Raw genomic sequence first — 27,101 nt, 5'->3', positions numbered from 1 at the left:
GCAGTGTGAAGTGAACACACCATGAACACATATTTTGCCTGGCATGGAAACACCTTGGGATCACTCAGTAGGAACTGGAGAAAATTGCTGGATAAAAGTGTGTGATGGCTGACCTCTTTAGCCTGCTACAATTGTGACCTAGTCCCGAATAAGCAGCAGGAAAATGAATAGCTTTTCATCATCAATAACTCATTTTCCATCAGAAAATCTGTCATTGTGTAATAAGACGTTATAAGCCTTTCTAACATACATTCACAAACATTGCCAAGGGACCAACAAGGGATGACAAATTAAAATCTTTTATTAGGCATTTGAAGCAGTATACTGCTCTGGGCTTCCCAAGTTCAGTGTCCTTTATTGGTGATGTATTGTTAAGCAAATCCCATCTTAAAACATCAGCACACCTAGAAGAACCAGTTAAGTTAGATTATAATTATTATATAGCTCTGAGCAATGTTTGAACATGATTGATTATGCAGATGAAAATGGTGGTCAGATATTTCTGTAAAATTACCATTGTCCATGACAACTTTGTAACTGACCATAACAACTGATCCGTGACACCTATTTGCCATCTTTCCACCCTCTTTTCAAGATACAATCATTCAACTCAAAACATTTACTATAAACATTTATCAAAACATGCATTTATATATTTATTTGTTAAGCAGCCATGTAATAAAATGGTTGGCATAGAGCCAGTCAATCAATACTATCACCAAAAGAATTTTACAATTCCAGGACAAACTCTAACCTCACTGCCAGGGTCCTGATCACCTCTCGTCTATGTTACGTTACAATGACAGGCTGACTGGACATCATCACTTACATATAGAACATAATGAGATGTTATTTCCCACAATAGGAAAAAGTACAAATAATAATCAAAAAAGGAGATTTTAGAGAAAAAGAAAAGACAGATGCTTAAGCCAAGTCATCACATTAGAAAAAACTCTAAAACCAAGTTACAGTTGCTCTAAAGATAATTCAAAAACAATTTATTTGCATTGCAACAGTATATTACTTTTATCAGCAGCAGGAAGCATGCACTGTGGTAGTTGTACCTATTTTATATGTATACATATTTTTTTTTTTTTATATATATATAAAATTATGTCTGCATAGTTAATTATAAACTCTTTGATGTGTATTTTCCTGAGATCTGTTCTTGAGGGGACAACTTCATCTTGACTGGCATGAAGTTTTTACATTTTACATTACTTTGTTTTTAAAAGGTACTGGCCCTTTAAAGACATGTTTTATTAACATTGTCATTTGCTATTCAGGCAAGAAAGCTTAAAATGTTTAAAAGACTAATTTACCAATGAGGTATATATATATATATATATATAAAAAAAAAAAAACCTTCACAAACAACAACTGATATCTTGTGCAATTTTGGCTCTCAAATACACCGATTACTCAAGAGACTTTACTGGGAAAAAAGAAAGCAGTGTCACAATTTCAGATCAATGTATATAATCTGAGAGGATTTAAAAATTACCAAAAATGAACTAGACTTTGGAGTAACTATTGGACAAACCTCAGCGGTTTAAGGCACAGGAAGAATGGCTCACGGAAAATTAGGTATCTGGGGTGGGAGGGAGTAGGATTATCAAAAATTGCCAAGATGCTAGACAGTTCAGAGACCAATAAATTATTAAACTGATTGACACCTTTCAAGTTAACAAACATACAGACCCAATCACCATTACATGATCGCCTGTTTATCAGAGAAGATGCTGTCTATGATCAACAAACTATTGTTAGGTCATACATTAAATACAACATTCCCAATAACAAATCTTTAAATCGCCTATTAAACTTCAGAAGCTAATAGCTTAAAGTGTGGATGGTTAAGAACACATGGATATTCTGAGGTGACATGACAAATTTGATAAATTTTCAATGCCATGGGATTCTGTAACTACAGTTATCAGACCAGCCAGGACTACCTGTTTGGTAGACAATGCAAGACAGGGTGATTGAAAACCCTGTTAAATACATTCAGCATTTTTTGCAATTCTGTGTAGTGCCACTAGTTGCAGAAATTAGACAATGCAACCTTTTACACTGTTTTCTTGGGCTGTTTTTTAATCTGCAGGTTAAATCCATCTCTCACTCACCACCCTTGAAACGCTATTTCAACTGAGGAGGACCCCCCGGAATGCGTTTTCGACAGAGTGGACCTCCAAAGGAGAAGAAAACTGCAGAAACAAATTGAGATAGTGGATCCTTACTGGAGATGAACAAATTGAGAAGACTGAATACTGTCAGCTCAATGTCTTAGCCAACTGTTTGACTAGAAAAAGATTTGATAAAGTAGATTTTTATAAGACTAGTATAACAATCAAGATAAAGGGTATTGAAAGTGGCAAACCAACACTGTCTAGTAAAGTAGCTACTCATATTCAGCCAAACAGAAGAGTATCATTGCACACTACAGACCATTGTTTGTTCTTCAATGGTTAATGATAAAAAATTACACATTAAACTATATATAAAATGCAAAGGCAGTTACACATCCACTGATCAGTTTTGATAAACAACATTTCACATTTGTTAAGATAAAAATATGGAATGGAACCATTGAGTTTTTGTGTAGTTCACATTAGGGATCACAAGCTTAAAGGTCATGACTGTTGTCCACTCCACTGGGTTTCCATGGGGTGTCGCAGGAACTCCTCCACCTGTCGGGCCATGTCCATGGTCTCATCCAGATCAAATTCACCTTCAGTGTCTAACATGGAGTCATTCCTTCAGATGCACACACACATACACATACACCAGTCAAGCACTGGGTTCGTTATTGCAGAAATCAACAGTGATAGCAATGGGGGGAAAAAATAACCATAAACTAGATGTTCCTCAGAACTTACATTGATGGATAGATTGTGAAGTTATGGTGTTGATTGACAGTGGGTGATGCTGTATGCTCCATGAAGGAATTTCCAGGAGAGGGTTCAGGATTGGGTGAAGAAAACCTGAGAAAGAAAGAAAATGCATACAGGTCATTTGTATTAACATCTGTTTTCTTGAGTAATTTTTTGCAATTAACTGTGAAATGTGTAATGCTTCTGGTATTGCATTCAAATACACATTATAACTGTGTGAAATACATGTGCTGGTCATATAATTAGAATATCATCAAAAAGTTGATTTCCTTAATTCCATTCAAAAAGTGAAACTTGTATATTATATTCATTCATTACGCACAGACTGATATATTTCAAATGTTTATTTCTTTTAATTTTGATGATTATAACTGACAACTAAGGAAAATCCCAAATTCAGTATCTCAAAATTAGAATACTGTGAAAAGGTTCAATATTGAAGACAGCTGGTGCCACACTCTAATCAGCTAATTAACTCAAAACACCTCTAAAGCCTTTAAATGGTCTCTCAGTCTAGTTTTATAGGCTACACAATCATGGAGAAGACTGCGGACTTGACAGTTGTCCAAAAAACGACCATTGACAGGCTGGCTGTTCACAGATCTCTGTGTCCAAGCACAGGGATAACCGCACCCTGGAGAGGATTGTGAAACAAAACCCATTAAAAAACGGTGGGGAGATTCACAAAGAGTGGACTTCAGCTGGAGTCAGTGCTTCAAGAACCACTACGCACAGACGTATGCAAGACATGGGTTTCAGCTGTTGTCTTCCTTGTGTCATGCCACTCTTGAACAACAGACAGCGTCAGAAGCGTCTAAAGAGAAAAGGGACAAAAAGGACTGGACTGCTGCTGAGTGGTGCAAAGTTATGTTCTCTGACGAAAGTACATTTTGCATTTCCTTTGGAAATCAGGGTTTCAGAGTCTGGAGGAAGAGCGGAGAGGCACATAATCCACGTTGCTTGAAGTCCAGTGTAAAGTTTCCAAAGTCAGTGATGGTTTGAGGTGCCATGTCATCTGCTGGTGTTGGTCCACTGTGTTTTCTGAGGTCCAAGGTCAACACAGCCGTATACCAGGAAGTTTTAGAGCACTTCATGCTTCCTGCTGCTGACCAACTTTATGGAGATGCAGATGCATGGAGATGGGGTAATGTGAAGAGGAAGATGCGATATGCCAGACCCAAGAATTCAGAAGAGCTGAAGACCACTATCAGAGCAACTTGGGCTCTCATAACACCGGAGCAGTGCCACAGACTGATCGACTCCATGCCGCACCACATTGCTGCAGTAATTCAGGCAAAAGGAGCCACAAGTATTGAGTACTGTACATGCTAATACTTTTCATGTTCATACTTTTCAGTTGGCCAAGATTACAAAAAATCTGTTCTTTGTATTGGTCTTAAGTAATATTCTAATTTTCTGAAATACTGAATTTGAGATTTTCCTTAGCTGTCAGTTTATAATCATCATAATTAAAAGAAATATTGAAATATATCAGTCTGTGTGTAATATATTAATATAATATTATTAATGTTATAAATAATGTCCAGTTTCTTGCACAGACTAATCATTTCACTTCATAAGATCCCAAAATATTGTCAGGAGCCATGGGTATTAATTTTTATGTTCCTTGAAGTTGATATGCTTTTTTATTTTTTAGTTCTCAAAAACCAGTAGCCACTGACTTGCATTTTATGAATCGCCAAGGACCACAGTTTAATTTAAAAATCTTCTTTACGGTTTAAAAAAAATAACCTACATCTTGGTTGACCTGAGATCGCAATTTTTGGAGGGTGAACTATACCTTTGAATACATCTGTATATATTGGAACGTAGAAACATATTTCTCTAATATCCAGGAATTATTAATGATAATCAATCAGATGAGTTTTTGACTTTTTGTATAAAAAACCAAACTAAACTTGAGAGAAGAGAAAAATACTCACTCAACCTTCACCACCTGCTTGATCTCTGGTTTGACATATCCATCCCCCACTGCTTTTGCTGAAAAAAACAAAATTATGTTGATGTTAATAGAAACTTTTTAATTTAAATTCACAAGAACCAAAGCATGTATATATCGAACTCCATCATTAAGTTTGTGCTGAACATGTTTTGAGAGGTAGATTCTGACTCTCTTTATCATCCCTTTATAATCACTTAAGTTGTCAATCCCTAAAGTTAACTCACTATGTTGCCTACATTGAACAATTAATGTCTCATTTACTGCACATCATGTTTATACTGTGTGGTTGAATTAAAAGGAAACAGAGCTAGCAGAACCCAGAAGGTGAGCTTGCGCTGATGGTGAGCATTATTGAGTGGATTCTGACTAAGTTAAAAACCTCTGATTGACCACTGATTTTACACGCTAAGCAGGCATGTCTGTGATCGGTTGTCTACACCAGTTACACAAATGACCTACATTAAATTCTAAAAACCTTTGCTGCTGAAAGGTGACAAGTTTGCATCCCTGAAGTTTATGCTAACTAACTGTAACTATGCTAACAATGAAACACAATCATTTCTGTCTGCAAGAGAAACGTGCATACAGTTTGGAGGTGTGCAGTAACGGGAGAAGACTTCCTCTTTCGGCTGATTGGGATAGAGGAAGAGCAGATGATTCAGATCACTGATCCGGTCGGCCAGAGAGCGGATAGAGAAATCTTTAGTAGTGAAGGGCATCAGGTTCCACACCATCCGTTCTCCTGCATAATGAAACGCACATACTCAGAATGATGGCTGGTGAGTAAAGTCAAGCATTTCTGTTCAGCTTGGACCCACGTTTGGCTGGAATGCATCACTACCAAAGACATTAGTATTGTCTTCACTAACCATTTACTGTGCTCCTACCTGCTTTGTTCGGGTTTTCTGCGACCCATGCTATGGTGATGCCTCCAATCTCAGAGTCACTGAAGCGCAGAAGGAACGTACCATTTGGTTTGGACATCAACATGTCCTGAGCTTGCTGCTTGTTCAGGAAACCCAGAATCGCTCTGCAGATAAACACACAATTGACCAATTGTTCTCTTATTAGTCTCCGAGGTGTGCTGAACAGTCTTTACCCATCATTCCAGTGAGACTTCAGGTGTTTCTTCATGAGCTCAATGACCCCATCAAACCACTGCCAGAATGTGAAGTTCCTGCCTGGCAAACTTTCCTGTCAAAACAAAAACACCCAAGTCTAGATCCTGAGACTGGATATATTGCATTCATTTCAAAAGCTTTTCTTCTGTTACATCACTGGATGTTCTGTGGGTAAAAACTAAATAATGGCTCTGAAGGCCTGCACGAACATATTACATGTCTCAAATGTAATGCATGCCTCTAAAATACAATTATTTTAAATTAAACTCAGTTAAACAGTTAAAACAGTTAAAAAGTGCACAGTCTGATTTTAACTCAAAGAACGACATCTTTAGGTGATAAAGAGCGCTGATGAACAGTTTGGCTGTAAGTGATGGTTACCCTATTGAACTGAGACCAGGTTATGGCCATGTTGCAGTAGTCCTCAGGGTTGTTGTTGGATATGCTGAAGGCTTTCTGAGCAAGAAACACCAGATTGTCTTCTGACAGGCCTCTGTCGCTCTGAACCTCTGATTTATATTTCATGTTCAAAGCCTCGCACAGCTGTGGCCACAGAACTTTTTCAGGCACCACGAATGGCACTCGACCCTAAAGAGAAATCACAAAGAACCAAATGAGCACAAGTGTGTACTGCTGTGAATGCTGTAGTACACTGCAAGCACAAAATGTTTTCATGCCATTTTACATTTCGGTTGCTTAAACTTAGGGCTGGGTGATTTTTCTGATTTAATCGATTAATTAGAATATAATGTTTTGCCACATTTAATTTTTATAAATTGAAGAATCAAGATATTGAATAGAAATATTACTAAACATCAGAATTAGACACTTTGAAATGATGCCTATTTTAACAGCAAAAAGAAAAGAATGACTCAACCGCATGTCTGCACATGTGATAAACCGCTCAAATGTAATGCGCTCTGTGAAGGACCAAATATTCTCTAGGTGCCATTCACACAGAATGAAGTTGTGTGTTGACAAAGATGTGACGCAGGCAGTAAAATAAGAAAAAATGCAGGAAGATGGGAGTTGAACTTCTTTTAACATAAACTCAGTGGTTTTAGAATGCCGTTTCATGCAAGATACAGTATTGTTCAAAATAATAGCAGTACAATGTGACTAACCAGAATAATCAAGGTTTTTAGTATATTTTGTATTGCTACGTGGCAAACAAGTTACCAGTAGGTTCAGTAGATTGTCAGAAAACAAACAAGACCCAGCATTCATGATATGCACGCTCTTAAGGCTGTGCAATTGGGCAATTAGTTGAAAGGGGTGTGTTCAAAAAAATAGCAGTGTCTACCTTTGACTGTACAAACTCAAAACTATTTTGTACAAACATTTTTTTTTTCTGGGATTTAGCAATCCTGTGAATCACTAAACTAATATTTAGTTGTATGACCACAGTTTTTTAAAACTGCTTGATCTGTGTGGCATGGAGTCAACCAACTTGTGGCACCTCTCAGCTGTTATTCCACTCCATGATTCTTTAACAACATTCCACAATTCATTCACATTTCTTGGTTTTGCTTCAGAAACAGCATTTTTGATATCACCCCACAAGTTCTCAATTGGATTAAGGTCTGGAGATTGGGCTGGCCACTCCATAACATTAATTTTGTTGGTTTGGAACCAAGACTTTGCCCGTTTACTAGTGTGTTTTGGGTCATTGTCTTGTTGAAACAACCATTTCAAGGGCATGTCCTCTTCAGCATAGGGCAACATGACCTCTTCAAGTATTTTAACATATGCAAACTGATCCATGATCCCTGGTATGCGATAAATAGGCCCAACACCATAGTAGGAGAAACATGCCCATATCATGATGCTTGCACCTCCGTGCTTCACTGTCTTCACTGTGTACTGTGGCTTGAATTCAGAGTTTGGGGGTCGTCTCACAAACTGCCTGTGGCCCTTGGACCCAAAAAGAACAATTTTACTCTCATCAGTCCACAAAATGTTCCTCCATTTCTCTTTAGGCCAGTTGATGTGTTCTTTGGCAAATTGTAACCTCTTCTGCACATGCCTTTTTTTTAACAGAGGGACTTTGCGGGGGATTCTTGAAAATAGATTAGCTTCACACAGACGTCTTCTAACTGTCACAGTACTTACAGGTAACTCCAGACTGTCTTTGATCATCCTGGAGGTGATCATTGGCTGAGCCTTTGCCATTCTGGTTATTCTTCTATCCATTTTGATGGTTGTCTTCCGTTTTCTTCCACGTCTCTCTGGTTTTGCTCTCCATTTTAAGGCATTGGAGATCATTTTAGCTGAACAGCCTATCATTTTTTGCACCTCTTTATAGGTTTTCCCCTCTCTAATCAACTTTTTAATCAAAGTACGCTGTTCTTCTGAACAATGTCTTGAACGACCCATTTTCCTCAGCTTTCAAATGCATGTTCAACAAGTGTTGGCTTCATCCTTAAATAGGGGCCACCTGATTCACACCTGTTTCTTCACAAAATTGATGACCTCAGTGATTGAATGCCACACTGCTATTTTTTTGAACACACCCCTTTCAACTAATTCAACTAATTGCCCAATTGCACAGCCTTAAGAGCGTGCATATCATGAATGCTGGGTCTCATTTGTTTTCTGAGAATCTACTGAACCTACTGGTAACTTGTTTGCCACGTAGCAATAAAAAAATATACGAAAAACCTTGATTATTCTGGTTAGTCACATTGTACTGCTATTATTTTGAACAATACTGTACATAAATACAACAGTCAAACGCTTCCATGATCACATAGAAATAAACTGTGGAAAACCTTGACTTTTGAGATTTTCCTTGTTTTGTTTTATTTCTGAACATATAATATGTATAAGACAAGTTTGTAGAAGATGAATTTGTAGTTTGTGCACCTTTTTTGCATAGATATTTAACGTTAACGAGATTAGTTTAACATTTTCATCATTTTGACAACTTCATGTGTAGTGCACTTAAAATAGAAATTTTATTAACTAGAGGGTTAATTATTATTTATTTTTTTAAGTTACTTGAATCATTTTTAAGTTGACTAGTTAAAAATCGTAAAAATCGAGAATCGGTCTAACATTCTGAAAAAACAAAAAAGTAGATTTTATTGTATTGCCATATCGCCCATCCCTAAACGAATTTAAACATTCTAGACCCTGTTAAGAGAATGGTGTGTACTCAAATCCCAGTCAAGCAACAACCGTTTAAAATATACATGAAGATAACCTGTTCAGAAGTGTAAATGCATTATATCTGACAGATTAGTAGACAACACAAACAGACTATTTGTGTTGCGCCCAAAAAAATATGTATATATAAATAAAATTACCTTTTGTTAAAGGGATAGTTCACCCAAAAATCTAAATTATGTTATTAAATCACTCTCATGTCGTTCCAAATCAGTAAGACCTCCATTTATCTTCAGAACACAGTTTAAGATATTTTAGATTTAGTCCAAGAGCTCTCAGTCCCTCCATTAAAACTGTGCGTCTACTGTCCAGTTTGTGATATCCGGTTCGCGATCTTTTTGAACCAGTTCACCAAATCGAACTAAATCGTTTTAAACGGTTCGCGTCTCCAATATGCATTAATCCACAAATGACTTGAGCGGTTACCTTTTTAAATTTGGCTGACACTCCCTCTGAGTTCAAACAAATCAATATCCCGGAGTAATTCATGTACTCAAACAGTACACCGACTGATCTGCTGTGAAGAGAGAACTGAAAATGAACACCGAGCCGAGCCAGATAATGACTCGTTCATGAGTCAAGAACCGGTGACATCGGTTTTCGGATTACCAGTAGTTCTTTCGGACAGTTCGATTCAAAAAAACGGTTGAAGAAAACGGTTCACCGGATCTTTGCGCTCGACGTAATGGCGTCATTGGCGATGACTGCAAGCCTTCGGTTTACCCGCGCTCATAATATTAGCAAAGAATCAGTTCAGAATCACACTCTGTGTGTCAGTCTGCTTCACGCTGAATCACACAACACATGCGCAATATCATCAGCTCCTCGGTTCTTGAATTGTACGCGTCTGACAGAAACGGTTCTTGCTCGGCTCTTGATCTGGCTCGGCTTGGTACTAAAATACTTACACTGTGTTCCAAAGATAAATGGAGGTCTTACGGGTTTGGAACGACATGAGGGGGAGTTATTAATAACATAATTATGATTTTTGGGTGAACTATCCCTTTAATGGGTGAAATGATCTTGTTCCAAAAAAAAAAAAAAATTTTACTAGCTGGGTAACCTTGCAATATAAAATGACAACCCTCTCATGTCCATCAGCTGGAGTGTAAAAGATACTGTTAATGATGTATCAGCTGCTAATAGTACATTTTGTTAAAATATGATGAGAACATGTAAATGATGCGTCCACTAACCGTCTCAGAGAAAGCATTATCCCACAGTACTGTTGCTGTAGCGTTATTATCTTGACTCCCATGAACGATGACAACAACAGGTAGGGATAATGTCTGCAAAAGAGAGAGGAACATGAAGGGACAAATTTATAAAAATGACACAAAGGCGCATAATAAAATACAACAAATAAAGAGTAACTTTGACAGAGTTTGTGTTTATTTTTACCTTCACATGAAACACAAGTTCATTGCCTCCCACACTGAACTGAGACTCAAACAGAACCGTAAACTTCTCTTCAGTCACTGACTCTGCCCCGCGGCGGTCTGACCGCTTAATACGCTTCAGAGACTGTAAACAAGAGGGAAATAAGTCATTCATCGTTTAAATATCCTTTAAACAACAGTTTTGATCAATCAAATCCCAAAACATCCACTGAATCAAATAACAGCAGGCAAAAAAATGTATGTTTATAATCTTTTTGACTTTATTAACAAATTTCTGGAGGATCACTAAATTTGTTCATGAATTTTTTTATCATGCTTTTGTTTCATGTAGTTAGTCATGTAATATTACTAACAGTATAAAGTTAATCTAATGTTTATTTAAAAAAAAAAAACTAGATATGTGTACCACAGCCTAAAAGGGGGACATTTGTAGAATTATACTAAAAGGCCTTTTACTTGCTAAAAAGTATGAGCTATTAATCAGACTACAGAAGGCATGTAGTAAACGGTGTATAACAGGTTCCTCAGCTTTTTTGGTGCATGCGAACACAAACAATGTGTAATGAGAAGCCTTTAAGCACAGGTTACCATGGTCCTGAAGTGTGCACTCAGGGTGCCAGTGGTTTGGTGGTACTCCATCACACAGTTGTTGTTCAGAATCTCTCCACTGCTGTCACTTCAGTGAAAAGAGACGACAAACAGTCATGTCACTTTTTACTGTCATTCAAACAGAAATAAAACAGTGTTTCTCTACAGGTCTTGGTGGTGACGTCCATAAAACAAAAACATTTCAAAACCATGACAATGACATACAGAGCTGTAATTTTATGGTGTAAACCTATCACAAGTGCTAGGCCCCCAAAGTGCCATTGTCATGTGAATGTGCAGCCAAAAACAAACAAAACTTTAGCAGTTTTTAACAAAAAATGGTAATATAAACATAACCTTAATTATTTACCAAATTATCTGGTGTGTGAAATAGTTAGTTTCATTTCATTTTAGCCCCTAATTTAAATGAAAACGATCTCTAAATCCATTCTCTGTGAAGTGTGCAATGATTTGAAGAGTCAGACATGTCACTGCACTCACAGCGGACTGGTTCGATCTGTTTTCAATCGGAACAAAACCTGCTATGGAAGTTAGTTACTATGACCAGGGATTCACACTTGGTGTACATGTGTGACTGCTCATTTGCAAACTGACATGGCTGGCACCTGTTAAAGGGATAGTTTTTTAATTTGATGTTTATCTGCTTACCCATCTTCTTCCTGCTTTATGGCGGATCACAGACTTATAAATGCATTACCGCCACCCATCTCTCAAAAGGACCATTGACACTATCTCCAATCTCAATTAGGAGAGTCAATGGACCATTTCATAGATAGGTGGCAGTAATGCACTTATAAGTCTGCGTTCCACCATAAAGCAAGATGAGGACGCCTCACGCACCTGCTTGAGAACACGCTTAGGAGAGATAAAACAGTTTGCACATTGCGTAAATCAGAGGTAAAACTACATAAATACTGTTCAGTTTCTTGCACGGGTTTCATTTGGTTTTGTTCATGTTTTTTTTTTTTTTTTATTGTACGTTTTAGCCGTTATTCCCATTAACATCAATTATAAGACTGACAGACTGCAACAGTTTGTGTTAAAAGTCTCTGTGTTCTACTGAAGAAACAAAATCACGGACATCTTGGATGCCCTGGGGGTAAGCAGATAAACATCAAATTTACATTTTTGTGTGAACTATCCCTTTAATACACAATTACCATTTAGACTGACTAACTATTATGCTAAATATGATTTCCATTCGATCTGAAAGCAAAACTCCAGGCTAAGCACTGCTAGAACACAAAAATGTGAAATTTCATTCACTGACACGCTTCACTCAGCAGTGCTAAAATGGGCAATTCATATAATTGCCAGCAACCTGCCAAAATAAAAGCTTCCTGATTTATTGCAGTGCAATAATACTATTATTACTATGATTAATTGTTTTGTATAGTTATATTTAATGGGTCCCACTACTAACTGTGCAGTGCCCAAAAGCAGACCCACTTTTGTAGTACATAAAGCCCATGATTAGCAAAAAATAACCTATAACTTACCTTGCTAGCCACCTAAACTCTATTTGAGGCAAAGTTCCCTGATGTTACACAATAAAGCAACTAAATCTAATGCGAAATCTATTCCATGTTAAGTTTTAGTCAAAGCCATATGAGGCCATTATGTCAGTTGTTTGGTTTTAATTAGTTGCTGCTGAAAAATGTCTCCTTATTTTAGTAGGACAGTGTAAGGGTCTGTCTGAATGCAGTAAGTGTTTTATAACCTTACTTGCGGGTGTTCTCGTTCTTCAGTAAGGCCTTGGCCTGCTGTTCACTGATGATGGTGGCCTTAACCTGTGGAGGATTCATGTGGACATTGAGCTTCCCTCCGACCAGTAAGCGAACTGTTGCCGAAAATTTGGTTTGAGTCTTCAGCACTTGAGGAGGCTGTTTCTCAATTATGAATGTGCTGCAAAGAGACCAGAAGCAAAGACACTGCTGAAAACCTTGCTTCTCTGAGAGAGACAAAGTTTACCAATGGTGGTAGTGACTGAGTACACACCTGGTGACGAGTGCTGATATAATGTCTGTGACAGTAGCGTTGAGTTCAGTAAGCATTTCTTCTATGGGTCCGGGAATGGGCAGCTGCTGTGTCAGGTGTTCAACTCGGCGAATCTGCTGTCTGTTTTGCCAAATCATATCGGCCAACTTCTCACACCTGCATTCACAAAACAACAACATAAAATACTGTACCACCAATGTGTTTAAAGCAAGTTGCACAAGTATGCAAGTTGGCGTACACCGTGCAACTTGCACGTAACATTTACATGTTACATTTCAGAGTTATATGAAAAAATGTCCTGGCTCTTCCAAGCTTTATAAATGGCACTGAATGGCACTTTTTTTTCTTTCAATACTCCAAAAGAAGTCTAATAAAAGTGCATCCATCCATCATAAAAAGTGTCCTACACAGCTCCAAAATTAGCCAAGAGGCGATTGGTTTTCCTTTGATCCTGTAAACAAAATCTTGGTTCTCGCTTTGTGTATGCACGTATGACGCCCGTTTCACACATACTCCGTCTGCAGTGCGTATGCGTTGCGTCTTTTTCTACGCACCCATGTTAACGGATTCCAGTGTTCGTAATGCACGTGGTTGCGGTCCGTCAGTGCGTTGAAGGAGCAGTGCATCTGCAGCAGTGCAGTGATCATTTACTTACAGAGTCTATTTTTGCTACGCTGCATGCGCTGAATTAAAGTGACAGCGCATTGTCCGCGGTAAAAATGAACATGGATTGACACAATAATTAAACCAAAAAGTACACGATTTATAAAGTCTAAAGTAAGGAGTCGACTGTGAATCGACACTGAAACGAGTCGTTATAGATTTCAAATCTTTTGCCCATCTCTATGTACGTCACTAGGAACACTTTGCATAATAATCTCCGCCTACCGTGTTGGGAGAAACGGAACTCTGACCTGCCCCACCCCCCACACAGACGCTCTGGTTGGTGTGATAGCATCATGTCGAGGAGACAGTGTGTTTTTAATTGTAAAGGCAAGTTAGTTTTATTTTCACTGCCAAAGAATGAAGATCAGAAGAACCAATGGCTAAAATTCATTTTCACCACAATGCCAGAGCAGTACAACAAATCCCTTTTGATGTGTTCACAACATTTCACTGATGACTGCTTTTCTAATCTCGGTGAGTACATCGGGATTTTCAAAGCGTTTGGCCATAAAAGATGGTTCATTACCAACTTTATTTAGAACAAACGAGCATCTCCGAATCACAAGGCGAAGTATGATTATGAAGTTATGTGTCTGCTTTCTCCCGAGCGTCTTATCAGTATGTGTGCTGTCTGCAGCCTGTCTGCGCTGATCGTCATCTACAAACACGTCATTAAAATGAAGTGTAACTCCGTGAATACTCAACGAAGAGACATGAGAGAGATATCTATAGAAAGCTTGACATGTCTACTTTAAAACTAAACAAGTGCTGCCGAAAACAGATATTCTGTGATAAAGTAATCCATATGAAAACAACGCGATGTCTGTTTTTCATGTCTCCCTTTCGTTATATCTAATGTGACCACGCCCCCTTGCTGAACGCGCTATTCAGATTCAAACTGAAGCGCGCGACTTGAATACACCCACACAGAAGAAAAAGCAGCGAGACTGTTCAAGTTTTTTATTTTACTGTTTGCTTCGTGGTGAAAGGAATAAGACATAATTCACCCCAAACAGATGCTAACGCATTGTTTACAGTGAAGTCGTGTACGGAACCACCAATCCAAACTGCTTATGTTAGTTGACCAATCAGAACAAAGTATGCTACCGAAAGGTGGGGTTTAAGGAAACTGAATCTTTTGAACAGTTTCGCGCGAACCGTTTGGGGATCTCTGAGAATTGAGGTAATTTTAAAATGATATTTTGACAAAATGACAATGTTTTTTAACCTTGGATGGATTTAAACCTAATGTACAGGACTTATAAACAGTGATAGGAAGCTTAGAATTTTCATCTTACTGGCTCTTTAACTGGTATTTTACATTATATCGGATTGTAATAAAATAATATATCCCCCCTTTAAGTTTGACAATTCAGGTACATTTTTTGTTTTTGTTTTTATTCAGAAAAAATATGGCAATTTATATTGATTTACACTTGACAAAACAAATGTGTCTATATGTCAACGGTTGGTAGAAAACATTTAAGATGCCTTTGTGTATGGTGTGAAACAGGCCTCTGGATTTGTGTCAGGGGAGGTCATAATAATTTAGCCTGGTAATACCAGACTCTGCTACTTCACTTTGCTTCGTAGACAGAGTCTGGAATGGCATAATAGAGAAGTTTTCTCTCTCGCTAGGGGGCGCTTGTCTGAAGTTTAAAATCATTGGTTACCCGTAAGCCAATCAGATACGTTTAGTTATGACGTATGTTATGCGCCTGTACAGCCGCATTGAAGCACAGACATCATAGCCTGGTAATACCAGACTCTGCTACTTCACTTTGCATCGGAGACAGCAAATGACAGTGTTCAACTGAGCTGGTATCTAAATAGATTAACTTGAAGTTAATTACCAAACTCACCATTTGTATGCGATGTGTACCTCGTCGACAACCATGGCGACAAGGTTGTCTTGATAAAGCGTTGATGCTAGCATAGCTCGCCATTTGGGATTCAGAATCCAGGATCGGGGCTACCAAAAATAAGGCTGTAATACCCCGCCTTTATATCTTGATCATTGTGCACGCCAAGCTGTGCAGCACACAGACCAAGTTTTTCTGCCTCCTTGACCTGATCCTCCATGAGTGCAACCAAGGGGGACACAATTACAACTATAGCCTTGCCGGCCTTTGGCCTCCCCAGTTTCTCGCTAACTAACGGTAACAATTGATAAATTAAACTTTTCCCAAAACCAGTCGGGAGTAGGGCCACAAAATCACCTCCATTTAAAATGTTTATTAAACACTCTTCTTGTTCTGGCTTCAGTTTGAAAAAGAGTTGAATGTTCTCCATAACAGAGCGAATTGCATCCCGTGTCTCGTTTCCCATTTCCGCGGTCGTTTCGGTTTTCGATTTCTCTAACCTACAATGTAAAACTCGGCGCTTAGCATCTACGTCACGGCTCTCAGCCCTCCCTCTGTTCGTTGATTGGCCCGGCTGTTTCCAGACCGGTGGCAAACAGAAAGCTCTGACACTGTATCAGACTGAGTACAGAAGCTAAATGAAATTGAGCGGAATTAGGAAGTCTGACGTAGTCAGGCTAATAATAATTAGCTTATGAAAAGAATGTCTATGGTACGCACTCCTTCCCTGTAAAGGTGTAGTAAATGTATGTGTATACAGTGCATCAGTACCAGGCTTGCAGTATGTCCAGTCCTCCCTCTGATGGTCCTCCATTGCCTGCGAGCTGCTGTCGTCTCTTCCACTGAATAAGTTCATCATCTATGATCACGGTTTGCTGTTTCCTCAACAGAGCTAGAGTCCTCTGATGCTTCTCTGCCAGTTCCTATACTCAAAGACACATTATTTTATTCAACCAATGGATATGATGGAAAATATTGATGCAGCTAATAATAAATAGACATGCACGTATCATATGGATTCAGTGTACCTGTCTGTATTTCTGTAAGGTGTTGGCCTCTCGTGTGAGCCATGTCTCTAGCGTTGACTTCCTGCTCTGCAGACTTGACTCTTTCTGAACCCGCTCAACTGGAGGAAGGCTGGCCAAACTACTCACTTGAGCTACTCGACAAAGAGAAAGCTTCAATTAATAATTTAAAAATACAGTTCAATAACGCATTACTCTGAAGTATTTCCTGTGTAGCTTTATTTTTATTTTGGTTGTTTTTCACGCTTTTGCCATTTATTTCAGAACTCAATCAGCTTCAGTTCAACATGTTCAAAACATGACATGGTTTGATTCGACTGTTTTGAAAGATGATTTGCTCACATAATGGACATCTCTATGCACATCAGACAACTATTAGTCTATTAGTCCAGTTTTGGTTACTGTAACTTAGAGGGTCCAATCGTGCTCTTAGGAGAAGCAATTTTCCAGCAGAGCTTATCTCCAACAGACCTTTAACCCTGAAGACTCTGATATCAGGGTTGGAGTTAAAGGGTTAGTTCGCCCAAAAATGAAAATTATGTCATTAATAACTCACCCTTATGCTGTTCCAAACATGTAAGACCCCCTTTATCTTCAGAACACAGTTTAAGATATTTTAGATTTAGTCCAAGAGCTCTCAGTCCCTCCATTGAAGCTGTGTGTACGGTATACTGTCCATGTCCAGAAAGGTAAGAAAAACATCATCAAAGTAGTCCATGTGACATCAGAGGGTCCGTTGGAATTTTTTGAAGCATCGAAAATACATTTTGGTCCAAAAATAGCAAAAACGACGACTTTATTCAGCATTGTCTTCTCTTCCGTGTCTGTTGTGAGAGAGAGTTCAAATCAAAGCAGTCTGGATATCCGGTTCGTGAACGAATCATTCAGTTAACCAAATCGAACTGAATCGTTTTAAACGGTTCGCATCTCTAATACTCATTAATCCACAAATGACTTAAGCTGTTAACTTTTTTAATGTGGCTGACGCTCCCTCTAAGTTCAAACAAACCAATATCCCGGAGTAATTCAGGTACTCAAACAGTACATTGACTGAACTGCTGTGAAGAGAGAACTGAAGATGAACACCGAGCCGAGCAAGATAACGAACAAAACATTGACTCGTTCACCAGTCAAGAACCGTTTCTGTCAGACGCGCCCGATTCGTGAACCGAGGAGCTGATGACACTGCGCATGTGTGATTCAGCGTGAAGCAAACCGACACACAGGGCGTCTGAACTGAACTGATTCTTTTGGTGATTGATTCTGAACTGATTCTGTGCTAGTGTTATGAGCGCAGGTAAACTGAAGGCTTGAATCAAGGGCAATCATTGCAAATGAAGCCATTACGTTGAGCGCAAAAGAACTGGTGAACCGTTTTCTTCAACCGGTTTATTGAATCGAACTGTCCGAAAGAACTACTGGTGATCCGAACACCGATGCAACCGTTTCTTCACTCGTGAACGAGTCAGTCTATTGTTCGTTATCTGGCTCGGCTCGGTGTTCATCTTCACAGCAGTTCAGTCAGTGTACTGTTTAAGTGCATGCATTACTCCGGGATATTGATTTGTTTGAACTCAGAGGGAGTGTCAGCCACATTAAAAAAAGTTAACATCTTAAGTCATTTGTGGATTAATGCGTATTAGAGATGCTAACCGTTTAAAACGATTCAGTTCGATTTGGTTAACTGAATGATTCGTTCGCAAACCGGATATCCAGACTGCTTTGATTTGAACTCTTTCTCACAACAGACACGGAAGAGAAGACAATGCTGAATAAAGTCGTTGTTTTTGCTATTTTTGGACCAAAATGTATTTTCGATGCTTCAAAAAATTCCAACGGACCCTCTGATGTCACATTCTGGACATGGACAGTATACCGTACACACAGCTTCAATGGAGGGACTGAGAGCTCTTGGACTAAATCTAAAATATCTTAAACTGTGTTCCGAAGATAAAAGGAGGTCTTACATGTTTGGAACAGCATAAGGGTGAGTTATTAATGACATAATTTTCATTTTTGGGCGAACTAACCCTTTAAAGGGATACTACACCCCAAAATGAACATTTTGTCATTAATCACTTTCCCCCATGTCGTACCAAACCTTTAAAAGCTTTGTTCGTCTTCGGAACACAATTTAAGATATTTTGGATGAAAACCTGGAGGCTTGTGACTATCCCATAGACTGCCAAGTAAATTACACTGTCAAGGTCCAGAAAAGTATAAAAGACATCGTCAGAATAGTCCATCTGCCATCAGTGGTTCAACCGTAACGTTATGAAGCGACAAGAATACTTTCTGTACATGAATAAAAAAAAAATAACTACTTTATTCAACAATTTGTCTCTTCTTGTCTATGCTGCCTCCATTCAGCTCATATTCTCCAAAATGGTGCCAATGTGATGCAAAGTGATACAGAGGAGACAAACAGTTTAATAAAGTCATTATTTTTGTTTTCTTTGTGTACTTAAAACTATTCTCGTTATTTCATAACATTACAGTTGAACCACTGATGGCAGATTATTCTGACGATGCTTTTCATACTTTTCTGGACCTTGACAATGTAATTTAATTGGAGGTCTACGGGACAGTCACAAGCATTCCGTTTTTCATCCAAAATATTTTAAATTGTATTCCGAAGATGAATGAAGCTTTTCATTTCGGGGTGGAGTATTATGGAGCTAGATTTGTGTCTTTATTACATGCGAGAAAATTTTATGATCTGGGAGAAAAAAAGTTTGAGCGAAAGTATTTTCTCATAGAACATAAAAAAAAGTGAAATTTTTAAAATTATTTCTGAGAAAAAAAATCTCTCTCAAAATACTTTGGAATAAAAACTCTCAAATATATATATATATATTTTTTTTGCTATCAGTGTGAAAACATTTTCTCAAAAAAAAAAAAAAAGTGTTTCTCTCGAAACGCTTTTCTTTGCTCTCGTGTCAGGATTTTGCCTACACTTTGAGAATTGTGTCATGGACGGGGCCATGTTCCATTGTTCGGACACTCCAATGTTTGGGTAAGATGATGACACACAGCTGGCTGAGCAAGTTCAGTATCACTGAAGATTAAACATAAAAAAATAGCACTAATAATTTTACAATTTTCAAAATTACATTTTTTTTTATGTTCTATGAGATATAAGATATGTTCCCCTCAGATCATTAATTTTCTCTCATGTAATAAAGACACAAATCTAGCTCCATAGAGTATCCCTTTAAACTTTGCAGAAGGGTGAACCTCAAAAAGCAATTATGGTCAGTCTTAGGAGTAATTTTTTTTTAATAAGTAAAAAGGGGTCATATGACGCTGCTAAAAAGAACATTTTGTGTATTTGGTGTAAGGAAATATGTTTATGCGGTTTAAGGTAAAAAAAACAAACACATTATTTAAAGTATTTTCGCTTTCTCAATGAAACAGCATCACACACTGTTGCCTTGAGTAAGTGAAGGCCGGAGGCCTAGAGTGAGCAGATGCTGGCTTAAGTGAGCAGAGGTGGGACGGCTTGAGAACAGCGCGGCCGGAGGATTCTATGAAGGAGTGTATGTTGGGCTTGCGACAACCACACATTTGACGACCCCGGGCTGGTCTCCGCTTTATCCACAGTGAAAGCCGATCCAGCAATGCACAGTGCAAAGTTGATGTATTTTTACTCAGCAACCAGCATAGATCAGCTTCAGGCATGATGAAGCAAATTTCGTCCTCTTTTGGAAGGCCAAACAATGTAGTTTCTCTTTCAAAGTGAAACAAACAGTGTCTGACATGGCGGGAATAATACTACAACGAGAATCTTTGTGTGAAAATCTGGGCAGCGTGTGTGGGGGCATGTCAGAACAAGCCATTTTAGGGGGGGATGGCAGTTTTAACTTTTATAAAGAGTATCTCTTTGGATTTGAGACTTTAGTCTTTGCAACTTCACAGATCTTCTTTATGCACCAAGAGCTTGTAACACTCCAAAGAACAATAATTTTTTTTTTTAATCGCATCATATGACCAGTTTAAAAAATTTAAATCTCAGAATTTATGGGTTAAAATCCGTCTGAAATTTTTTTCACAGAATCAGTCAATTGTGTGTTTCCCAAAAACTTAATTAGCTAACTCATAAGTCGTCGTAAGTACTAACATAGTTCAATTATTTAGCCTTAGTGAAACTAAGAAGCCAACGAACATTCACAGCAGTGCAGTGTTGTCTGGTTGATGACATGTTTGTTACAACATAATTTTGTAGGAATTATGATGTCTTGACTGAATGAACCTATATAGCCTGAAGGAGTAAAGTGTACAGCAATTACATACTACATGTAAATGGTTAAAAATAAATTAAGGTTTTCTGTTGTTTCTGCAAAAAATTATCTATAATGAATGTACATGAATTGCTATCTTGAATTAATTAATTACCGGACATTCTTAATCCAGCACCTCTGTATGTTCATTTACTCTGAAAAGTTTCTGAATCAAGCACTCACTGTATATGATATAAATGATACTGGATGTGTGGATTAATACTACATATGTTCATACCCTGTATCCTCAAGCTCTCCTGGTACTGAATGATGAAGTATTCTTGACTGTGCTGTAGCTTGCGGAGGTCATTCTCTGTGTCGTGTGTCATAACACGTAGCTCCTCAAACGTCTGGTTGATCTGCTGATATCTCTGAGGGGTCCCATCTACCGGGCCTGACCCCGGACTGCTGGCCTGATTGTGACAAACAAACAAGATATCACTTGCTCACAATTCAATTATGGCATCCTCAGTGTAAATCAACAACCAAAGAAGCTGCATGTGTGACTTACGTTGGATGCTTCCTTTACAAGTCTCTCCTCAGTGTACAGGATGTGTTTGACACACCGCACAAGCTCCAGAGGGCAAGGGTCATATGAGCTCTAAAAAAAAGCATAGGATCATTATTGATATGAGCTCAACATGATTCAACAGGTGTACAAATCTTTTGCAATTAAACAATTTGCAGTAGACCTGAATGATGCGTCACTTTAGTCTGTGTGCAATGTGTGAACCAACCTATATTATTTTTTTTAACCTTGTACTGCACTGTTTTTTGGGCAGAGCTAATAATGGTCTGTGTGGCGCGGTTCACATGATTAGTGCTGTTCCTCTTTTGGTGCGTTCCTTAAGAATTCTCAACAAAAGTGGCAGCGCTTATCAATTGCCAAATTGCTGTCACTCACATTTTACTACTACACCTGGCCTAAATTCTAGCTCAGTTACCTTGTGTTAACAAAGTGAAAGTTCTTGATTTGTAAATGTATGGCAGCCCACCTGATATATTCTAAAAGAAAAGCTGTGGGCAATTCGAAATTCATCCACAGGGCGTAATTGCCCCACGGGCCGGATTTTGAACACCTCTGCGATATATAAAGGAACATACAGACAGTAAAAAAAATCAGGCTAATAGTCTGATTAAAAAGCTAAATATTCATGTTCAATTTGGCCCAACTGATAAAATGTTTTAACATATTTCAGAGAAGAATTTTTTGACACTACTGCTTTGTCATCAATATCCTTTTCATTGATGACTATTCAACCATTTTTTAATTTATTTTATAAAGTACTGCTGCATTCCACATGGAAACCTCCACTGGGAAGGAAATACAGAGATCTGACCTCTCGTAACTAAATGCATCGAGTTCTTGTACCTTCAGCTGTGAGGCATAATGACCCAGTTTGATCTTCAGCAGGAAACCATCTTCACCCATCTGATGTTCTGCCTTCCTCTGCAGCTCCTTGATCAGACCCTCCAGCAGACGCTTTGCTTTAAACTCTTCCTGCTGGTTATCCAGGTCGATGGCATCCCTGCACATGACACAAACACTCTTCAGTCCATTTCATGCCCTGCTATGATAGTAAACAGATTTTATTACATACACAGGTCTGAGCTGCTAGTGGAGCAAAAAAGCTCACCATGGCTGAGCCTCCAGCCAATGCGCCAGGTAGTGGCGCACCTCGATGGGAAAGTGCTGCCCATAGAGAGACTGCATCTGATGCAGGGCATCTCCCTGCAGCTGCTGTGCCTGAATCCACAGCGCCATACCTGGCTCTGAAAAAAACAGAGCGAGATGTGCACTTGTAACTTTAAGAATGGTTTGAAAACAGTGTCCCACAATGAAATGAGCTCAGCATGACCTTGTGTTTCCAGCAAAACTGGACAAAAAATCTAATTAATAAAAATCAAGACAAACCAAATTGATGCATTTAACTTTAAAAATGTATTTTCTTAAACAGTATACACAGCAAAGTACACAGTAAACTAACACTCCATTGTGAAGATAAGCTTTCACTAGGGGATTTTGATTCATGGGTTATGCTGAAATACAAGCATGCATACTAACTAAAAAGCCTATACTATATAATGCAGCCCAAATGTTCACGCAAAGAAAGAAAGCGTGGTTTCAGTAACTTTCAGTTAATGTTGTAGCAGCCATGTCAGGGAGATGCTGTATGTTTCTAGATGGAAGCAAAAGCACTTTATTTGGCCTGAAAGCAGATGCATTTAGGAATCTTTAAGATTACTTCAAATAGAACAGCAATGCATTTTATGGACTGTTTCGTGAACCTAGGAGAGGAGCTAAATCTGACTTTGCGACAACAATCTGGAACTTCTGAATCAGCTACTGTATGTTTTGTTATTAGTTTAAGTATTTGCTATTGAAAGTTTAAATGTGGAGTTTTGCGCATGAGAGGGAGAGAGAGAAACAGTCACATCACAGAGCTGTCTTAACCGTCTGTGGCGTGTGTACCGCAAACACCTATGAGCTTCATCACTGCATCTGTCACACAACTCTGTTCCCCTTTTGCACTTGAACTGATGGTAAAACTAAGGACATTATTAACGGACTTTATATTTATTTTGAAAGATGAAGCTCGCAGTTAAGGAAAGGGGCATTACATTTCCGACAAGTGCTTGTGGTGTTTGGCCAATGATAATGAGCTGGGTCAGCTGGCCAATCAGAGCAGACTGCGCTTGTCGGAAGGAGGGACTTTGTAGAAAATGACACGTTTGAGAGAGGCGGTGCATAGAGGACCTACAATAATGTTTTTTGAACATTAAAGCATGTAAGCATTTTCTGTTACACCAAATACACAAAATAATGATCTTTAAAAAAAAAAGCATCATATGACCCCTTTAAGAGTGCTTTATGGGTAAAAGATGTACAAAGGTGTCCCTAGATAAGATATGCTGGATAAGAGGAATTATTGTCCCTCACTCAATGTGTCAGAAAACAGATGCCATGGAAAGGATCAATGGAAGTTAATGTTTTTGATAAAAAACTACAAAAACGTTTTGATAATCCAAAACTTGAAAACAAGCCCTTTCAGTTCTGTCATACTGAAGTTGATTTTTTTTTTTTTTTAAATGGGCTTTTGATTAAATCACTGAAGTAAGGTATGTGGTTAACACAAGCTCAAGATACGTTTGCAGTCTCCACCCCGAAATTAAAATGTAGTCAGTAATTATTTACTTTGGCTGTGCAAAAAATCAAATCTGATTTTCATGCGCATCTTGTCAGTAAAGGCACTCCTGTGATTAGAAGTACATCTCCAGCACGTGCGTTCAGATCAGTGTTGCCTTGCCAGGTTTTCAAAACAAGGCAACCCTGCCAAAGAACATGCATTTTAACCCCGGGATGCTATTTTTATCAGGGAACCTCCTGGAAACGTTGAATTGAATTAAATTTTTTGCACAGCCCTATTACTTAACCCCATGTCGTTCCAAACCCATAAAAGCTTTGTTTGTCTTCAGAACACAATTTAAGATATTTTGGACGAAAACCGGGAGGCTTGTGACTGACCCATTGACTGAGAATATCTGCTGAATGCAAGCAGCTTACGCTCTTCTGTGTCAGCTGTGCTGCACGGATGCTCTGTTTTCGGTAAAATCAAAGTATAAATACACTTAGAAAACATATCCTTGTGTTGCGGCTGACACAGAAGAGCGTAAGTTGCTTGCGTTCAGTTCATAATCTCTAAAATCGTGCTACAGTAATGCGGAGAGACACAGAGGAGACAAATTGTTGAATAAAGTTGTTATTTTTGTTTTCTTTGCATACAAAAAGTATTCTCGTCACTTCATAACATTACGGTTGAACCACTGATGGCAGATGGACTATTCTGATGACGTCTTTCATACTTTTCTAGACCTTGACACAGTTGACATTGTAAGTTGCTAGGCAGTCAATGGGACAGTCACAAGCCTCCCAGTTTTCATCCAAAATATCTTAAATTGTGTTCCGAAGACGAACAATCTTCTCTCATAGGAGCTTCAAAGAAGACGGAGAAAGCCAATATTTGAAAAATGCCAAATATTGGCCGATATATCGGCCTTGGCCAGTGACACCTGTGACATGCAACTATACTAATTGTGACAGAAAAACCTAAATAAATATACTAATTTAATTAATATTTAATAAATGTCAATCACACATATTTACAAGTGAGCATTTGTTTCCAAACATTCTGTAGGCTATCTGAGTGGCATGTGCCACTAAATGTTGTGTAATACAAGTCTTATTGTATGTTGCTGATCAGTGCAAACTATCCATTCTAGGAAACACAGGAAATTAATCTATCATGGGTCACTACCAATACCGCTTTTACAGTCTGACACCTACCTGCCTGCATTCAGCATCATCAATAAAACAGCCAGCTCAATCTATAGTTTTAATAAATATATTTTTTATAGTTTTATAAAATTATGCAATAAGAAATGAAACCATTTTATAACAATGTGAGATTCTTTTTTAAATCTGACAACAGAAGTGTCACTGCCCCAACCCACTGCTCTACAGTGGAAAGATGGAAGAAGTTTGTTGATACTGATTTCATTTAAATGGCAACTAACTCTACAGTGTTATATTATTTTAACTGAATTAACTGATAAAATGTTTTAACTGAATTAACTGATAAGAATTTTACATGAAAGATGACACACAAATTTAAAAAGCTAAAAAATTGCCCATTTATAAACAGTGGAAAATAACATGCATTTTGTGATTTACACCAACACTTTTTTTACTTGTTATTTCAGCCTCTCTCCAGTCACATAGCAATGTTGGAAAGAGTTGTTTGAGTGAACATCCTGTAACGGTGCAGTTTGGATGTAGTTGCAATATTTATTTATTTAATTATTATGTTTTGCCAATTATACGGTACGGTAAGTACTTGTATGGTAATTAGTACTATAATTTCATCATGATACTTTCACTTCACCAGAGTAAATGATGGTATTTTTTGTGTAATGTATTACGCCAAAAACTAATATTTAAGTAGCTTACATATAGCTGTTTTAGAGACATACTTTGAGATAACGTTACTTCATTAGCATACACAAATATTAGCATCAACAAAAACTTGTTGCTTTAAACTCAAGAAGCGAGTTAACTGTACGACTAACGTTACAGGCAAGCTAAAATGAAACAATCACCAGAATAATATTTTAGGGTATGAAACCTCTACAGTACAGATTTATTTTCAGAAGATGAATATAATCGCTCCTGAGATGTTTAGTTAGCATTAGCAGTTAGCACTGACAGCTAGCATTAGCTTGACCTAAAGGATAAAACATACAAACTCAAGTGTTTAAACCTTCTGACACTTTACCCGTGTCATAAACAAACCTGTATTTGTGTCTGGATACATGTTTATTATCACTCAGTGGAGCAGTTTAATATCTGCTAAGCAAAGTTAGTTAACGTTAAAGTTACTTCATAATGCACAGTCAGCTGAAACCAATCGCATGAGAAAAACTGAATAATAAAGGTAATAAAACATGTGCTCACAGCATTAACGGAGACCTGCAGCAGAATGATTTGATGATGATTTGTAGATGTTAAACGTTTGACAGGGTTTATCCATCCATGAGCTCAATTGTACAGAATCACCACACAACTATTAGTAGTGATGGGTCGTTCTTGAACGAGTCGTTCATTTTGAACGAATCTTTAATGTGACTCGTAAAGAACGAGTCGTCTCGGGGAGTGATTCGTCCAGTAGCCCATGCGCAACAAGTTGTTTAAAAAGCTAAAACGTTGTGCAGTTTTACAAAGGTTTCATTGTAATGCACAGAAGAATAAAAAAAACATTAGCCTGTAATTTGACATGTCCCTGAAATGACTGTTTTGCTAAATTAAGATAATCTTTAGGCTAACAGACGAACAACCCACTGAATTGGGATGATTATCCACAATGGGAGGATCAGATAGAAGAATTAATTATGAATTTAATAATTATTGAAAATGTGATTATTTAATATCATCAGAGTATGAGAAAGGAAATGAAAAGGATCAGTATTGTTTTATTAACATATGACAAGACTATTATTGTTACTTATGTCATCTGTCATGAAATTGATAAATTACTAGAAAATTTGATTTCTACCGACC

The 27,101-nt window shown here is 38.0% G+C and overlaps 1 protein-coding gene across 1 annotated transcript; it reads right to left on the bottom strand.

Moving 5' to 3' along the window:
• Positions 1–283: 283 nt before the first annotated feature.
• On the bottom strand, positions 284–26,649 carry stat5b (signal transducer and activator of transcription 5b). The gene is made up of 19 exons (XM_052610777.1): positions 26,499–26,649; positions 22,624–22,759; positions 22,359–22,515; positions 21,498–21,587; positions 21,225–21,399; positions 16,710–16,840; positions 16,453–16,604; positions 13,154–13,309; positions 12,881–13,060; positions 11,135–11,222; positions 10,548–10,670; positions 10,343–10,435; positions 6,360–6,566; positions 5,957–6,051; positions 5,745–5,887; positions 5,444–5,599; positions 4,838–4,895; positions 2,880–2,984; positions 284–2,757 (listed from the first exon to the last, which is right to left on the bottom strand). The coding sequence occupies exons 2-19, from the start codon at positions 22,749–22,751 to the stop codon at positions 2,634–2,636; spliced, it is 2,361 nt and encodes a 786-aa protein (XP_052466737.1). The 5' UTR covers positions 22,752–22,759; positions 26,499–26,649; the 3' UTR covers positions 284–2,633.
• Between the last annotated feature and the right edge of the window lie 452 nt (positions 26,650–27,101).

The sequence above is a fragment of the Carassius gibelio genome, chromosome A12, assembly GCF_023724105.1.
Source record: "Carassius gibelio isolate Cgi1373 ecotype wild population from Czech Republic chromosome A12, carGib1.2-hapl.c, whole genome shotgun sequence".
Lineage (NCBI taxonomy): Eukaryota > Metazoa > Chordata > Actinopteri > Cypriniformes > Cyprinidae > Carassius > Carassius gibelio.
The sequence above is the reverse complement of the archived record's forward strand: the minus strand, read 5'-3'. Positions and strand labels throughout refer to the sequence as shown.

What these genes read in the sequence shown, in the direction of transcription:
- stat5b (XM_052610777.1), bottom strand. Translation starts at nt 22,751, where the DNA reads ATGGCGCTGTGGATTCAGGCACAGCAGCTGCAGGGAGATGCCCTGCAT. An exon ending in ATTATGCCTCACAGCTGAAG is followed by an intron (nt 21,588 to 22,358) that starts GTACAAGAACTC and finishes GCTTTTTTTTAG; the next exon opens with AGCTCATATGACCCTTGCCC. An exon ending in CCTGGTCTCAGTTCAATAGG is followed by an intron (nt 6,052 to 6,359) that starts GTAACCATCACT and finishes TTGTTTTGACAG; the next exon opens with GAAAGTTTGCCAGGCAGGAA.